At 42.2% G+C, this 12280-nt stretch overlaps 1 protein-coding gene and 1 pseudogene across 1 annotated transcript in view; both read right to left on the bottom strand.

Moving 5' to 3' along the window:
* The window catches only part of LOC139474764 (WD repeat-containing protein 3-like), a 39447-nt gene that overhangs the window by 3136 nt on the left and 24031 nt on the right, over positions 1-12280 (bottom strand). The window contains exons 18-23 of the mRNA XM_071257886.1: positions 5958-6069; positions 5613-5747; positions 5343-5393; positions 2340-2405; positions 2104-2196; positions 722-816 (exon numbers count right to left, since the gene is read on the bottom strand). Of these exons, the coding sequence (XP_071113987.1) occupies positions 722-816; positions 2104-2196; positions 2340-2405; positions 5343-5393; positions 5613-5747; positions 5958-6069 (552 nt within the window). The remainder of the gene's footprint in view (positions 1-721; positions 817-2103; positions 2197-2339; positions 2406-5342; positions 5394-5612; positions 5748-5957; positions 6070-12280) is intronic.
* Positions 10065-10988, bottom strand: LOC139474029 (tigger transposable element derived 5-like; annotated as a pseudogene).

The raw sequence follows: 12280 nt of genomic DNA, 5'->3' as shown, positions 1-12280 counted from the left end.
ATTTGGTCTTTAGATGTGCAAATTCGACAAGTGACAGATTAAGTAAGGATAAGAATTGTAATAAAGAAGTTGTTCATCCATAAATTCTTATCCTTACTTAGTACTCCAACTTCTAAATGCCTATCAAAGAAGTGACAGATTGTTAGATTTCCCTTGATGGGTCTGTATAGGTGAGTATTAAATGTTGATGCCTGATCAGGTATGTAGCTACAAAAAGAAACTACTTGATATTTCTAATGTCTCCAGCCCTATGGTAACAGTAGGCCAGGTCGGCCTACGTCACGAAGCAAAAGCTGCAGTTTTTCTCCCAGGTTGTTTAATGCAGCCATGATGACACACAACAAGACCGCTAGTCCATGGACCTGGTTTCTTATGTATCCTGTACATTATATCGACACAAGGCTTTCTAACTTACAATATTACCACCAGTGACCTGATCCTGAAACATGCATGATTCACACCATTGGGATTAAATGACATACATTAACCAAGTCAGGGAGTCTGACCACCCAATCCCGTTATTCGCCTCTTACGACAAGCATAGTTGCCTTTTACGGCAAGAATGGGTTGCTGAAGACCTATTCTAACCTGGATCTTCACAGGTCACATCCTTGAGGATACCTCACCTTCATGAAAACTGCAGGTATGATAGTTCTAAATGTTTGTGTAACAAATGGGGTTCAGATTATGTAATCCTTTCTTATAATAAGATCATGCTGACCTTGATTTTACCCTCTTGATGACCTCCAGCAGGTAGCGTGTAGGGGAGGTAACTCCATATGCCAGGATGAGTGGGTTCAGTTGGGGAGGAGCCAGCTACAAGTGAAACGCGATATATACCACTCCACTTGTGATAGGGACATTTTCAACTTTCCATGATACACATAACTGATTCCAAATGTATATTTAAATATTTCTGACATAACTGATTATCTATCAAAAGAGGATGAGCATATCATGCAAGGCAATTTTTATCAATACCATCTCTCAGTTATGAAAAAAATATACTTTTACAATAATATGTTAAACACATTGTACAAAGAGTGAGTAAATTTGGTTTTACGCCGCTTTTAGCAATATTCCAGCAATATCACGGCCGGGTGCACCAGAAATGGACTTCACACATTGTACCCATGTCAGGATTCGAACCCGGATCTTCGGCGTGACGAGCGAACGCTTTAACCACAAGGCTACCCGACCACCCCCTTGTACAAAGAAAGAGCTTATCAAAAATGTGATTTTTTCCACGAAGGATCCATGCACGATGCATTTTCCTTGATTTAAAAATACAAGAATTAATCCCTATTGTTTTTTAGAAAACGTTCACAAATAATAGTTCCATTACCAGTTGTTAATCTGCTGCTTATCACAACATATCATGTGCATATACCTCATTACCTGGTTGTCATCAATCAAGACAGATAGCGGTGTAAGAATCTCCATCAAAAGAATGCTATATGCAATACACCAGAAGTTGTTCTTCATAAATTGGTATGTTATTAATAGTTTAGCTATCTTTTGAAAAAACAAGAAGTAAACAGTGAGCAGGGCTCACAAAAGCTAAAAACATTAATAGTCTTGGTTCTCAGGCACTGGCCACATCATAAAGTTAACTGCACGTTTCTTTTTTGTTTCCATTTTCCTTTCTCTTTTTTGTGCTTAAGTTTTAGGATTTGTTTTGGGTTTTTTAAATGGAAATAAAAACAAAACGTGCAGCAGACTTTATGATGATGCGGGTGGTGCCTGAGAACCAAGACTATTATTTTTTTTAGCCTAATACCCCTGACCTCGACCCCAACATATTTTTAAGTTCAAAACATGAAAAAAGCAATATTTTCTCAGAAAATACACTTATTAAAATCAAACTTTGCATTGTACCTCTCCTATTGGTGTAGAAAGTGTTCACTAAGTTTGAAAAGAATCTATGCAGCAGTTCTCAAGTTACAGGTCGCACAGGAAATGTCCTCGGAAGAACGGATGGATGGAATTCCTTGGTTTAACTATATACCTCCATCCTTTTAGGTTGTGGTATAATAAGAGTTGAACACTAAATGACGATTCTGTCCATATGACACTACACACAGAAAACCCTCAATGTCATACCTCCTTGCCCGTCTTCTGACACTCGGCCTTGTGCAGTTGGATGTTGGCGCTCTCCTCCTTGTACACCTCGATGGCCTCCATCAGCCGCTCAGCCTGCAAAACACACACACAAACTGTAGCCACACAGTGCCACGAGGATTATGGAATCATAATATCTTCTACAATTCCCTTCTATGATGGTAATAGCTAGGTGTTTGCAAGTACATGTACACACGTAAGAGGTCAGTGTCACTCACCGCCTTAACAGTTTCCACCGTTTTCTTCCCAGCCAGAGCAACCTCAGTAGTTGTCTCCCCTGGTACCTGAAACACATCACATGTTTAATTGATTGACAGCTGTTTAACACTAAACTAAAAATATTCCAACTATTAGATGGCAGTTGGGATAAAATGACATGCATCAACCAAGTCAGAGAGCCTGACCACCTGACCTGTTAGTCGCCTCTTATGACATGCATAGGCAAATTGTAATGGTAAATGCTAACCCAGACCACAGCTTGTGACTGAGCACCTGTACAAGACGTCGTCCTCTTTCATGGACTATCCCGAGCCTACTTAGATCACTAAGGAGGGAATGTTGCTTACCATCTTGCTGATCAAGTTGTACCGATTGCACCGATCAAGTTGTACCGATTGCACCGATCAAGTTGTACCGATTGCATCGATCAAGTTGTACCGATTGCATCGATCAAGTTGTACCGATTGCATCGATCAAGTTGTACCGATTGCACCGATCAAGTTGTACCGATTGCATCGATCAAGTTGTACCAATTGCATCGATCAAGTTGTACCAATTGCACCGATCAAGTTGTACCAATTGCACCAACCAAGTTGTACCGATTGCACCAACCAAGTTGTACCGATTGCACCGATCAAGTTGTACGGATTGCATCGATCAATTTGTACTGATTGCATCGATCAAGTTGTACCGACTGCATCGATCAAGTTGTACCGATTGCACCGATCAAGTTGTACCGATTGCATCGATCAAGTTGTACCGATTGTACCAATCAAGTTGTACCGATTGCACCAATCAAGTTGTACCGATTGCACTGATCAAGTTGTACTGATCAAGTTGTACCGATTGCACTGATCAAGTTGTACCGATTGCACCGACCAAGTTGTACCGATTGCACCGATCAAGTTGTACCGATTGCACCGATCAAGTTGTACCGATTGCACCGATCAAGTTGTACCGATTGTACCAACCAAGTTGTACCGATTGTACCGATCAAGTTGTACCAATTGCACCAACCAAGTTGTACCAATTGTACCAATCAAGTTGTACCGATTGCACCAACCAAGTTGTACTGATCAAGTTGTACCGATTGCATCGATCAAGTTGTACCGATTGCACCAATCAAGTTGTACCGATTGCATCGATCAAGTTGTACCGATTGCACCGATCAAGTTGTACCGATTGCACCGATCAAGTTGTACCGATTGCACCGACCAAGTTGTACTGATTGCACCGACCAAGTTGTACCGATTGCACCGATCAAGTTGTACTGATTGCACCGACCAAGTTGTACCAATTGTACCAATCAAGTTGTACCAATTGTACCAATCAAGTTGTACCGATTGCACCAACCAAGTTGTACTGATCAAGTTGTACCGATTGCACTGATCAAGTTGTACCGATTGCATCGATCAAGTTGTACCGATTGCACCGATCAAGTTGTACCGATTGCACCGATCAAGTTGTACCGATTGTACCAACCAAGTTGTACCGATTGTACCCATCAAGTTGTACCAATTGCACCAACCAAGTTGTACCAATTGTACCAATCAAGTTGTACCGATTGCACCAACCAAGTTGTACTGATCAAGTTGTACCGATTGCACTGATCAAGTTGTACCGATTGCATCGATCAAGTTGTACTGATTGCACCAATCAAGTTGTACCGATTGCATCGATCAAGTTGTACCGATTGCACCGATCAAGTTGTACCGATTGCACCGATCAAGTTGTACTGATTGCACCGACCAAGTTGTACCGATTGCACCGATCAAGTTGTACTGATTGCACCGACCAAGTTGTACCAATTGTACCAATCAAGTTGTACCAATTGTACCAATCAAGTTGTACCGATTGCACCAACCAAGTTGTACTGATCAAGTTGTACCGATTGCACTGATCAAGTTGTACCGATTGCATCGATCAAGTTGTACTGATTGCACCAATCAAGTTGTACCGATTGCATCGATCAAGTTGTACCGATTGCACCGATCAAGTTGTACCGATTGCACCGATCAAGTTGTACTGATTGCACCGACCAAGTTGTACTGATTGCACCAATCAAGTTGTACCGATTGCACCAATCAAGTTGTACTGATTGCACCAATCAAGTTGTACCGATTGCACTGATCAAGTTGTACCGATTGCATCGATCAAGTTGTACCGATTGCACCGATCAAGTTGTACCGATTGCACCGATCAAGTTGTACCGATTGTACCAACCAAGTTGTACCGATTGTACCGATCAAGTTGTACCAATTGCACCAACCAAGTTGTACCAATTGTACCAATCAAGTTGTACCGATTGCACCAACCAAGTTGTACTGATCAAGTTGTACCGATTGCACTGATCAAGTTGTACCGATTGCATCGATCAAGTTGTACTGATTGCACCAATCAAGTTGTACCGATTGCATCGATCAAGTTGTACCGATTGCACCGATCAAGTTGTACCGATTGCACCGATCAAGTTGTACTGATTGCACCGACCAAGTTGTACCGATTGCACCGATCAAGTTGTACTGATTGCACCGACCAAGTTGTACCAATTGTACCAATCAAGTTGTACCAATTGTACCAATCAAGTTGTACCGATTGCACCAACCAAGTTGTACTGATCAAGTTGTACCGATTGCACTGATCAAGTTGTACCGATTGCATCGATCAAGTTGTACTGATTGCACCAATCAAGTTGTACCGATTGCATCGATCAAGTTGTACCGATTGCACCGATCAAGTTGTACCGATTGCACCGATCAAGTTGTACTGATTGCACCGACCAAGTTGTACTGATTGCACCAATCAAGTTGTACCGATTGCACCAATCAAGTTGTACTGATTGCACCAACCAAGTTGTACCGATTGCACTGATCAAGTTGTACTGATTGCATCGATCAAGTTGTACCGATTGCACTGATCAAGTTGTACTGATTGCACCGACTAAGTTGTACTGATTGCACCGATCAAGTTGTACTGATGAAGTTGTATCTGTTTGTACTCACCACTACCTCCATTTCATTAGAGATCGCCTCTTCAAACTCCTGCTCACGTTCCTGGAACACACACAAGTGTAATGAGACAATGATAGTGAGTACATTGTGGTTATACATTGAAAGAAGCTTGTTTAAAACCCCATAGATGTAAGATACTTAATTCCTCAAGTTTGACACATCTCCATTCCAGAAAAGATAACAGTGAAAATGTTGACATCCTAAAAGAGATTCTTGTGATTCATGACAGTATTTCAGTTCAATCCTCTGGTGACTACTTACCATCTCCCTCTCGTCCTCCAGCACCAGCACCTCCTGTGTCTTCTCCCACAGACGCAGGGACCGGTCCTGGGAGCCTGACACCACAAAGTTGGCACTGGAGCTGACAGTCAGACTGAACACCTCTCCATGGTGACCCTGCAAACATGGACACATCCAGCATCAGTTACCCATCCCATCAGTTAGCCATCCCATCACCTGCATCAATACTAGTGTTTCTACATTGTTATCATTGTTGCTCACCCTCATGTTGATAGTCACCCAATGAAGGGGCAATAACTAGCCCTGAGATGTTGTGGACATATAATAAAGAAGTTTTTGACCAATACTCCTTGACCAATTTCCTACCTGGAGAGTTGAGACGAGCTCGAAGTTGTCTGCGTCCCACTGTTTGAGCTTCCTGTCCTTGCCGCCACTGAAGAACAGGTGAGTCCGGGGCACGAACTGTATACACATGATGCTGAAACATGGAGCTGTGGTTACATTGTGGTTACATTTCGTGTCCGGGCACAATGCTGAAACATGGAGCTGTGGTTACATTTCGAGTCCGGGCACAATGCTGAAACATGGAGCTGTGGTTACATTTCGAGTCCGGGCACAATGCTGAAACATGGAGCTGTGGTTACATTGTGGTTACATTTCGAGTCCGGGCACAATGCTGAAACATGGAGCTGTGGTTACATTGTGGTTGTGATTACATTATGGTTACATTGTGGTTACATTTTAAGTCTAGGCACGAACTGTATACGCATCATGTTGAAACATGGTGATGTGTGGCTGCATTGAGGTTACATTGTAGTTATGTTGTGGTTACATTCACATTTCCGGGCACACAACTGTCAGTCATATTGTTCAGAACACCAGTTTGTTACTTGGTTTACCAATCCAGCGACAAAAATGTTCATGTCAAATATACATAAACATAGATTTTTCTTTCTGCCCAAACTTAACTACTGTACTCTGCAATTACAGAAATGAAAAATACAAAACAAAGAAAAAAACAACAGTGATCCGTCATTTTTCACCCAACAGTTACTGTCCGAAATCAAAAAAAAAAAAAAAAATGTTTAAAAAATATTACTTTTATTTGTGAATTGGGCCAACAGCCATGTGCAGGGCATGATAGTGAAACAGGGCTCCATGTCCTTGCATCTTGTTCAAGCTGCTTCCAGTGCCGAGGCTAGCATGTGACAAGAGGCAGTTGTTGATATCCCAGGCGTTTATTACACCCAGGTCACCTGGACCACAGATGTCAGTACTGATACCTGGGGGTGATGTCACAATAGTTTTCATTTAAAAGACTTAACCATAAGTTCCTAATTATATATAATTGATGCAGTCCTTACATCCCTAAGTCTGACTGAAGGCTGTCTCCTGTCTCCAGCCCTATGGTAACAGTAAGCCAGGTCAGCCTACGTCACGAAGCAAAAGCTGCAGTTTTTCTCCCAGGTTGTTTAATGCAGCCATGATGACACACAACAAGACCGCTAGTCCATGGACCTGGTTTCTTATGTATCCTGTAAATTATATCTACACAAGGCTTTCTAACTTACAATATTACCACCAGTGACCTGATCCTGAAACATGCATGGGGCTCGGATCCTTCTTACGTTACTAAGAGCAAGCCATGCCACAATGACAAAGATAATCAACTCATGCCATATTCACAGCATTGCAATCTTGTGTATTAATGTAGCCTAGCAACACATCACATTTATGTCTCCAGCCCTATGGTAACAGTAAGCCAGGGCGGCCTACGTCACGACGCAAAAGCTGCAGTTCCTATCCCAGGTAGTTTAATGCAGCCATGTCGACACACAACAAGACCGCTAGTCCATGGACCTGGGTTTTTTTATAATATCTTGTACATTTCTATTTGTATTAACATTTATTTGAGGTTGAACACCTTTCTAAAGATTGGATCATTGTATTGTGGGGAATTGAGTTAGTGAGCGAGCGAGTATGGTTTTACGTTGCTTTTAGCAATATTCCAGCAATATCACGGCGGGGGACACCAGAAAAGGGCTTCATACATTGTACCCAGGTCAGGAATCGAACCCTGGTCTTCGTCATGACGAGCGAACGCTTTAACCATTAGGCTACCAGACTGCCCGTGTGGAATTGAATTCGGGTCTTCGATGTGATGAGCGAATGCTACCCCACCATCCCTCCTGTTCCACAGCATCACAATAGTGCTTACAACTCAAAGTGTCCAAGAAATCTACTGGGACCCTTCTTACATTACTAAGAGCAAGCAATGTCACAATAACAAATATAATCAACTCATGCCATATTCACAGCATTGCAATCTTGTGTATTATGGTAGCCTAGCAACACATCACATTTATGTCTCCAGCCCTATGGTAACAGTAAGCCAGGGCGGCCTACGTCACGAAGCAAAAGCTGCAGTTCCTCTCCCAGGTTGTTAAATGCAGCCATGTCGACACACAACAAGACCGCTAGTCCATGGACCTGGTTTTTTTTATAATATCTTGTACATTTCTATTTGTATTAACATTTATTTGAGGTTGAACACCTTTCTAAAGATTGGATCAAGTAAAACATATTCTACTTGGGATAAAAACTTTAACGGAAAGAGGAAGCTTGTTTAATATCCTATAAATGCAAGATATAATACTTAATTCTTCAACTGTTGGGATATCTCCATCCCAGAAAAGCTAACCGTGAAAATGTTGACATCCTCAAAGAGATTCTTATGATTCATGAATGTCACTGGATGTCAAGTTGACTATTTTTTCACTTAACACTTATTATACCTACGAGTGAGTGAGTGAGTTTGGTTTAACGCCCTTTTAACAGTATTCCAGTTATATCGCGGTGTGTCAGCTTAATGTGGGTGGGAAGCCCAAAGTGATGCAGGTGTCAGACGTTTACCACTTCGGTGAAACCCACGAGCATGGGTATGGTGCTGACAAACCTAGAAACATAATTGGGGTGAACAGGGATTCGAACCCACAATCATAGGTTTCTGGCGTGTCCAAGGGACGCAACTCTGCACAGCGAATCACGGCGCCTTAGACGACTGGGCCACCCCTGCCCCCCCCCTATTATACCTACGAAGGCGATGTCATTCATTTTCAGATTTAATGCATGACATGAAACTGAGGTAGATCTTGTTGAACGGACAACTTGCAGACCGGTTCCAGTGTTAGTTCCAACTCCCAACCTGACATTGAACTGTTCAACTGACAAAAGTATCCCTCAAACACTTGTAAATAAAGTCTTTGTATCTTGGCAAACTAAGGCCAAATAATCTCCAAGCTGTCTTGAACAAGCAGGGACATCTTCCCCCACTTCTACACGACTCTCTTCCTTCCTGCCGCTCTGCACACTGTGGAGCAGCCAATGCCACAAATCCATACAACTCTAAAACTTGTGAAGCTTGATCAGTTACCACAATGATCCACTATCGATATACCCCACACCTTGTATTACTGTCTCTGGCCTCACAGGCAAGGAAGCTATCAAAGCTCCCACACAGCTTCTAAGGCCATATTTTCTGTTCCAGGGTTTTATTGCACCCATGTCACTATCGACACAGATGTCAGTACAGATGCCTGGTCTTTTGACAGGAACATGTTCTAGCAAGCTCCAGTATATATCCATTTGACATGTTTCACCCTATGTATCTGTTTGACCCAAAATATCAGTTTTACAAGTTTGACCCTTTACCTTTTGACACGTTTGACCCTATATATCCATTTGACCCTATATATCAGTTTACACATTTGAACCTTCATATCCGTTTGACAGTATACAGTGGTTCCTCGCTACAACGCTACCAATGGGGTCCAAATAATTGGTGGGCGTTATAGACGATGAGCCATTTAACCGAGGCGGAGTTGTAGGGGAGTGCGCTCGGCCAATCTCACGATCTTCACCTTGTCTCGCACATTGCAATGATTCGAGTTGTTTACGGTTCATAAAAATAAATATATATATCCATTATGTTTTCGCCGTTTGTTCTTATTTACAAGCCTTAACTTTACAAGCATTAACAGACGCTATGAGTAAAGAGCCAATCACAATTCACTACACATGTAGAGTGTTTCAGTGGCATTGATTGGTCATGTTGCTTAAAATAATGAGAGTTTTGAACAGCACTAGAATTTATTACATGTACGTTGAATGTGCGCATTCATACACATTCATGCAAATATAGATACACATTCACACAGAAATATATACATTTATGAAGAATTAGATACACATTCATACAGAAATATATACATTTATATAGAATTAGATACACATTCATACAAGGAAAAACAACATTTAACAGATAAGATAAATAAATGTAGATGTATTGTTTGTACATTATAAATTGTCAATACACTGTATTGTCAGATTGATTGAATTCATTCAATTAGTTAGCTCATTTAAAATAATTTGTAACGCACTGCTGCTTCTCGGATTTGACAACATCCCTCCTCATCATGTCCAAGAGGAGTTTTGCTTGCAGCAGAGTCTATCAGGGTTCTGTTGAATATACTGTACAGAAACCTCCAAACCGGCTACCGCTTCTTCAGCAGTGTGGGCTTGGCAGTTATCCAAAAGCAGGATTGCTTTTTCCTCAAGTTTTTGTTGTCTGAGGTAATCTCTTACAGCAGGGATGAAATTCTTTAAAAAACAGTCTTTGAAGATGTATGCCGTCATCCACACATTCTTGGAACTTTTGCAGACCACTGGCAACGTAGAGCGGTTCACGTGTTGGTGGTTGCGGGGGTTCTTCGATGTTCCTATAACATGTTGGCTTATGATTCCCAGTCTTGTTCCAAGCAAGGAGCACTGTGACACATTGCTTGGCCTTCTTGAAACCTGTCTTCTGTTTGGGGTCATTTTTCTCGGCGAGTCTTGTCAGGGAGCATCCAACAGTACAGGCCGGTCTCATCAGCGTTGTATATCTGCTCATCAAGCAGGCCTTCCGTGTCAATGATGTCTCGGAGTATCGATGGATATGCTGCAGCAGCTTCAACATCGGCTGACAGTGATGGACTTGATCCCGTGACGTCACTGGAACCTCCACAACCAGCCATCACTTGCCTTGAAGGTGTCGTTGTCCCCGTTTATCTTCCTCGACATCTCCTGAGCCTGGACCTTAAGTATTTCACCCAAAAGGGAAATGCCATTGTGTCTGGATTGCGTGAACCACTCGAACAAGACCTTGTCACTGTCAGCTCCACGGCTCCTGCCGTGGCATTCGGTGGCGGCTGACTGAAGTTTTTCCTCGTTCTTAATCCAACCCCTGAGGGTCCCCGCTCGAACGCCGGCCTAGTGGCTCACACTGGCCTGGGAAGCGCCATCTCTAACTTTCTTCACAACGTCTAACTTTTCTTGCACTGTGTACGCTTTCCTCATGTTGAAATTGGAATGCCCTTGATCTTACTTACTTATATTGGAGATTTAACGTGCGCTTTTCCAACTGCAAGCGTATGTCCCACACGGCCCTTGATCTGATAAATTCACTTTATATACTGTAACGTATGTCAAGCCAGATGAATTGGTTTGATGCAGTTACTTGATCCGAATCAAAAGGAATGACCGCCGTGTTGTGACAACTACATGTGAGTTGACAGTGTCGCCTCAAATTGGATTGCCCACTAATTGATTTGCTTGTGGTTCTCTTTTATTGCATGCATGCGCTTCTAAGATCAAAGGATGTATAGTGTGAAAAGTTAACTGGTAGAACAATCGTATTACCGGGACTTGCCGCGGATGTTTTGAAACAGATTATTAGAACTCCATTCAGCGATAATTGGTTGATTATGCCATGAGAAGCGTTATGTGCCCTGACTAGCAATGGATCACATGAACATGGAAAGTTAACTGTGTAATGATTAATTGAACAATCATAGCTAGAGGTCAATGGGAACACTAATAACTACTGCAATAGCTTAAATGCCCCAGATAGTCGCCCCTACCCAGGACCCAACCCCACAGGCCCTTGTGTCATTACTTGAATATTTCAAGATCAATCACGAGTGTCAGATATGCAAGATCCTAATAGCATAGTGCTCTTCTGACACTCATGATATTAATTGGTCTAGAAATATTTACGCACTGACCCAAGGGCCGGTGCCCAACGCTAGGGTGTTGTCTCCAGCCCTATGGTAACAGTAAGCCATGGCTGCCTACGTCACGAAGCAAAAGCTGCAGTTCTTCTCCCAGGTTGTTAAATGCAGCCATGTCGACACACAACAAGACCGCTAGTCCATGGACCTGGTCACTCATGCACCCTGTACATCTTGACTGTAATTCAGTCAATTCAAAAGGTTTCCTAACTTAGAATATTGTCACCACTGGTACATGGACCTGGTTTGACAACATCATGCAGATCTAGTACCAATCATTTATGAGAAATTTACATCACCAACAATTCAAACAATTGGCAGCATTAGAAATTGGCACTAGTCCTGTAGTCCTTACCAAACTCCCCAATAGTAAAGGTATCCTAAGGACTAGTAGAAGTTGGCCCATTTTAAGGATCTTGCTATATGTTATCATTATACAGACTAGTGGACAAAAACTGTTAGTTTCTAACCCTGAATTGGCATAAGGCACTTCAATGTGATGTGTTCACAATCAAACAGCTGGCATGTGACAAGACGAGGAATATACAAAACACCTACAAGTATCACAATTTCAAATTC

The sequence above is a fragment of the Haliotis cracherodii genome, unplaced genomic scaffold (genome assembly GCF_022045235.1).
Source record: "Haliotis cracherodii isolate W230 unplaced genomic scaffold, xgHalCrac1.p SCAF_3, whole genome shotgun sequence".
Classification (NCBI taxonomy): Eukaryota; Metazoa; Mollusca; class Gastropoda; order Lepetellida; family Haliotidae; genus Haliotis; species Haliotis cracherodii.
This window is presented reverse-complemented; position numbering and strand designations above follow the sequence as displayed.